General features: G+C 45.6%; 1 protein-coding gene across 2 annotated transcripts; it reads left to right on the forward strand.

The window, feature by feature from the left end:
* The first annotated feature begins 1464 nt into the window (after positions 1 to 1464).
* On the forward strand, positions 1465 to 4252 carry TIMM8A (translocase of inner mitochondrial membrane 8A). Of its 2 annotated transcripts, none has more exons than XM_042480575.1 (2): positions 1465 to 1786; positions 3275 to 4252. In XM_042480575.1, the coding sequence occupies exons 1-2, from the start codon at positions 1582 to 1584 to the stop codon at positions 3355 to 3357; spliced, it is 288 nt and encodes a 95-aa protein (XP_042336509.1). In that variant the 5' UTR covers positions 1465 to 1581; the 3' UTR covers positions 3358 to 4252. The 2 variants fall into 2 exon arrangements, with proteins under 2 accessions (XP_042336509.1, XP_042336508.1); XM_042480574.1 differs by having other exon boundaries at positions 1468 to 1713.
* The last annotated feature ends 1836 nt before the right edge of the window (positions 4253 to 6088 follow it).

Below are 6088 nucleotides of genomic sequence, written 5' to 3' on the forward strand. Positions count from 1 at the left end.
GTTGTGGAGAAAAGACTTTCCTTCTTCCTGAACCAGCACAGAAACCCAAAAGGGCTGGAAAAGGAGGATCCCTCATCCTACTCACTCCCTGGCACCAAACTCTTCACCAGGTGAGCAGAGCTTTGAAATAACCACATTTATTGACTCATTAGGTGATTAACCCATTAACTTTATCCATGTGGTCCAACTCACTAGGCTTCCTGGTTAATGCAAGTTAATGTAATTCTGTGCTCTAATGAATGAATGGATTTTAGAACATTTGAATTTGTGAAAGCAGACGGTTCCTCTTTTGATAAACTCAGTATGTCAGGTGAGTCTAAGAGGTGACCTAGCCCTGTTTAAATATTGGAAGGGATGCCATATTGAGGATGGAGCAAGCTTGTCTTCTGCTGCTCCAGAGAACAGGACCTGGTGCAATGGATTCTGACTGAACTTTAGGAAGAGCATCCTGACAGTAAGAGCTGTTCAGCAGTGGAATATATGCTGCCTTGGAGAGTGGAGGAGTCTCCTTCGGAGGCTTTTAAACAGAGGCTGGATGGCCACCTGTCAATGGGGACGCTTTGAGTGCAAGTTCTTGCGTGGCAGAATGGGGCTGGACTAGATGGTCCTTGAGGTCTCTTCCAACTCCATGATTTCCTTGTGCCAAATTTCTGGCTTGGTTTTTCGGGGGGCAGACGTGGCGCTAAACCCAGTTAAACCAGTTCTTCCAAATCCGAGGCATTCCCCACATCTTTTTCAATGAATCAATTCAGTGCGAGTGTGAATGTGTCGTCGATTGGACACTGTTCCCTGTAACGCAACTCCATTTTGAACTGATGCTACTGATGAATGTGAACGCGAAGTGGATTAAATTGAACCTGGCAAATTCCGACCACGGTTGGAATAGTGTGAACGTCTATTTGGTGCTGAATCGCTCCATTGATTCGGAACGATCCAACTCAAAAATCAGTTTACACTTATCCCTCCGCATTCACTGGGGTTAGGGGCACAGGGCCCCCTGAATGTGGGGAAAAGGCAAATAAGAAAAACACTTATGTTTTTATCTGAGAGAGAGAGAGAGAACACCTCTCTAGGAATCTCTAGGTCCTCCAGAGCAACTCTGTGGTCAACCTCTGCCAGACATTGACCATAGAGTTGCGCTGGAGGAGCTACAAAGGCCTAGTTCTCTCTAGGAATCTCTAGGTCCTCCAATGCAACTCTGTGGCCAACACCTGCCAGACACTGACCATAGAGTTTCGCTGGAGGAGCTCTATCTTGCCTGATGAAGAAGCCCAAGGAGCTTCAGTTGGCCAATAAATGCCTCTGAGGAAGCAGGCCCAGAGCAACCTGCTATGGGATGCTGGGAAATGTAGTTTGTAGTGGCGCCAGAGTTGTCTCTGGCCCCTCCCACCACGACCGGTCTGTTTCTGATCTGAGCATGCGCGCACGAGGCGCCACCGGAAACAGGAAGCCCTTTCCGCTCCGCGCATGCGCAGTGCCTCGGGGGCGTTGCCATTGTGAGTGCAGAAGCGGCACGTGAAGGTCGAGCGGGGGATCTCTTCTGGCCCTGCTCCTCCTGACTGGCTTCCCTCGGGGTCCGGCATGGACCCTTCCTCGGCGGCGGCGGACCTGGGGGCGGCCGTGAACGACCCGCAGCTGCAGCACTTCATTGAGGTGGAGACGCAGAAGCAGCGCTTCCAGCAACTGGTCCACCAAATGACGGAGCTCTGCTGGGTGAGCCCTTGGCCTCGGCTCCGCAGCTGCCCTGCCTCAGGGCGAGGGATGCTGGGAAATGGAGTTTTGTCAGGTATTGAGCCTCCTCTGTCAGAGAGAGCTCCGGGGCCACAGGCAACTACAGTTCCCAGCATTCCCTCGCACTGAGCCGAGGCAAGGAAAGCGCTCCCAGACTGGCCAGGTCACAAGGGGCTTTAAGCGGAGGAGAGGCGAGGAGGGCTCAGGGATAGCCAGACTTGTGGAGTTATGCACTCAAATAAATAACACTATAGTACTTGCCCATAGGGAAGCATTGGGAACTATTTGTCCATTGGGAAGCATTTCCCAAACTCTGGCTAACTGAGGTCCAAAACACACTGCAGCAATAATCCAAGTTGAGGCCACTTCACCTGCCCTGGCTCAATGCTAGAGAATCCTGGGAAGTGTACTTTTGGGAGACATTGGCCTGTTACAGACAGCCAAAATAAAGCTGCTTCGAGTCACAGTGGAGGCATGATGTTTCAATGATTCATGCGTCCCAAGAGTCCAGAAGTCGCACCAAAGCCACGCTCCAGCCCTAAGGACTTCTGGACTCTTAGGACGCATGCATCATTGAAACACCATACCTCCACTGTGACTCGAAGCAGCTTTATTTTGGCTGTCTGTAACAAGCCATCGAGTCTTCTCTGACAGAGAGCTCTGGTGCCACAAAAAACTACAGTTCCCAGGATTCCCTAGCACTGCGCCTGGGAACTGGATTATTTCTGTGGTGTGTTTTGGACCTCAGAGTTTTTAACCTTTACATCTACATCCAGAGATTGCCCTCCTTCGGCTTGAGCTTATGAATAAAAATGTGTTGTTGAGGGCGTGTATATTATTCACACATTTATGGGTATTCATTTTTTAACATTTCATAAGGAAATAGGTCTCCCGCTCCTCCTCCCTCAGGAAGAGGCTCCAAGTGTCTTCCTTGCTTTTCTCTCCCCTTCCAGGTCAGAAAAGGTTTGGAAAGCAAGTAGTAGTAGTAGTAGTAGTAGTAGTAAATGTTTGGGAAGAGGAGGGATCAGGCCCTCCAAGCCCTCCTAGAACAACTCTCTTGCTATGGGGGTCCCCTCCCTTCCCACAATTTGGGAGTCACTGGGATAACGGGATCCTTTTGGTCAGGGATTCAAATCCAGGAAAACTACTGTATGCAGAAAAATATATGTCTATATTTTAGAAGAAGGCATTTTATTGCTGTTAAATAATTGGTAACCAGAAATCTTTGGCCTGTTACAGACTGCCAAAATAAAGCTGCTTTGGGTCTCTTTGGAGGTGTGCTATTTAAATGATGCATGGGTCCTAAGAGTCCGGAAGTCGCACCAAAGCCAGACTCCATTCCTAAGCACTGAAGTGCAGCTTCCGGATTCTTAGGATGCATGCATCATTTAAACAGCATACCTCCAAAGAGACCCAAAGCAGCTTTATTTTGGCAGTCTGTGACAGGCCTTTGTTATTCTACCTGTTGCCCATAGAGTCAGAGCAACCTTCTGCTTCCTCCTGCTTTAAGACGATTTTCTGTTTTCCACTGTGTCTTCCATAGGAGAAATGCATGGACAAACCTGGCCCAAAGCTGGACAGCAGAGCAGAGACCTGCTTTGTGAACTGTGTGGAACGCTTCATTGATACCAGTCAGTTTATCCTCAACCGGTTGGAACAGACACAGAAGTCCAAATCAGCCTTCTCTGAAAACCTCTCTGACTGAACTGGATGCTGTTTTCTTCATTAAAGAGGAAACAGTTTATGGGATGGGAGAGGAGGCGGCGGAAAGAGCAGAGGAAAGGATCACTGGTGATACGCTATGTAAGAGGTCAGCCTCCGCATTTGAGACGGACTTCTAGCCATCTTGCTCAATTCCAGTTTTAAATTCCTGTCTTATGAACATCAGCAGACAGAGGAGGCCATGCAACATCACATCCTTGCTGCTTAACATGGGCTCATGCCGCCCCAGGTTTTTTTTTAATTAAATTGTTTCTGTTTCGGATAATGGGAGCTTTACACCAGAATTGTGGCTTGAACAGCTTGCTTTCCAAAGGCGACTAGGGAAGCATGTCTGTTTATACTTAAGAACGTTCTTCTATTTGAGATAGAAGAATCTGGAAAGCTTCAGACACTAATGTGAATTCTGGGGAAATCGGGGTGCAAATGTGCCTTTAAAATGGTACTGTGATTTAGCACTGTTAGTTTAAGCAGTATGAATTGCTTGCCTGTCGCTTGCTTGAATATGCAGCTGAGTTGACTTTTGTAAACTGTAACTAGACGTTGCAGTTGGACAGAGGAAGACACTCAGTTTAGAGGAATGTGCCAGTAAATACCTGTTGTCATTAACAAGGTGCTTTTTTCAAACTCTTCTTAACATAGCAAGAAAGAAATATACCCCAGGGCATGTGGCTGTTGGGAAGGAATGTCACAATGTGGTTATGTAAGTGTTTCACTTAATAAGTCCAAAAGGCAATCTCGGGTTTCTCCATTAACTCCTTTCCTCTTGATCAGTGGAATAAAATCAACTGGACCCATTTTACACTGCCTGTTTAGTTGGTGGTTATTTCTTCCGTTATGCTCATGAATCAAATTTAGCAGGTATGTGGTTAGTAGTAATTAGTGTGCCTTAGAATAAGGAGCACCTGCTTGTTCTTACTCAGCTAGACAGATGGAAAGCCTTCCCCTGCAGAGAAAAGTTGGCTCCCAGGAGATTACAGTCTACAGGTCATAGATTTACAAACTACCTTTATAGTACTTACGTTTGCTCAGTTTCTTTTCTTGCTTGTGCCTTGTTCATCACAATAAGATCTTGTGAGGTGTGTTGCCTTTTCTATTTTATGTTTGGGAGACCCAAGGCCAAGAGAAAGTATTTTGTTGAAGTCAATGACAGTTGACTTCATGGCTCAACAGGGACGTTCAGTGGAGACAGGCTTGCCTTCCCCGCTGGTGGTGAAGTTAAGAAGTCAGTAGCACAGTCTTGCACATGTTAACTTGGAAACTAATCTCACTTAAGTGGAACTGGCTCCCGAATAGGTGCAGGCAGCTACATCAGTACTTGAAATTGGTTGTTGTGTCTCTTCAAGTCAACTTCATCTCATGGTTTTCTTGTCAAGTATTCAGAGATTTCCCATTCTCTTCTTCTGAGACTTAGTGTGACCTCCCAGTGGATTTCCATGGCTAAGGAGGGATTTGAAAACTCCAGCACTCAAAACTACACAATGCTGTCTCTACAGCATCGTGTATATAGAAGTATATTTAGACTGGACTCCTGACAGTTCCTAGTTCATTGCCATTATATTTTGGACAAAGAAAGGGCTTGTTTTTCACTAACCATGAATCAAAAGCCAATATGATGTTGTGGTTTGAGTGTTCGACTATGGAGTTTTTCACACTAGCGAGATTCCATGGGCAAACGGGATTTAAACTATTTAAAGTACATTCGAATGTAAACAAAACTTTCAAATTCAGGGAGTTTATCACACCAAATTGCTTCTAAAATGAAATAACGCGAAGTTAAACCACAGTTAAAAGTGGAGAAAAGCGGCAGCTTTTTACTTTCAGGATGTTCCAAAGGTAAAAAGCTGCTGTTTTTCTCCGCTTTAACTGCAGTTTAACTTTGTGTTATTTCACATTAACTGCGTGATATTTCTGTGTTTTGTTTTAAATCACATTTAAATACCGTTTGCCCATGGGATCTTGCTAGTGTGATAAACTCCTATGACTCTAGAGACCAGGGTTTGATTCTGACTCAGCCAAGAAAACCCACTAGATGACTTCTGGCGAGTTACACACACTCAACCCCAGAAAGTGCCATGACAGGTTTGCTTCCGGGTCACCATAAGTCAGAAACTCTTTGAAGGCACACAACAACAATTATGAATTTCAAGATGGCATACACATCTACCTCCCATCCAGACAATGACTGTACTTATATCTCTTTACTTTGAGCAGAATGGCTGCATGAAGTTCCTTCAGACCATGTCCCAAGTGCAAGATGATGCTACCAAAAGCAAAACTAGCTGAAAGTCTGACTTCTGTGTCAGAAACATTAAGAAGTGTGCAATAATGTAGGTACATAATAGAAATGGTGGGCCTAGATTGCATTTTGAATGTCAAAGAGTTCTGCATTTTCTTCCGGGAGGTGGGCTGAGTGGGAGTACAGGAGATCCAACTGTAGGAAGTGAGGCCTACCAGGGGAAGGGGTATTATTAAGAGTTGCTACTATCAACATAAGCAAGAAATCTTAATATTTTCCAGGGATGAGGAAAACATCCAGATATTGGCCTAAAGCTCTCATTATACATGATCACTAGCCAGTGGGTTGAAAGTGATGACAGAGTTCAGTGATGTATGTAAATGTCATTGCATGGGGGCG

The sequence above is a fragment of the Sceloporus undulatus genome, chromosome 7, assembly GCF_019175285.1.
Source record: "Sceloporus undulatus isolate JIND9_A2432 ecotype Alabama chromosome 7, SceUnd_v1.1, whole genome shotgun sequence".
Taxonomy (NCBI): Eukaryota; Metazoa; Chordata; class Lepidosauria; order Squamata; family Phrynosomatidae; genus Sceloporus; species Sceloporus undulatus.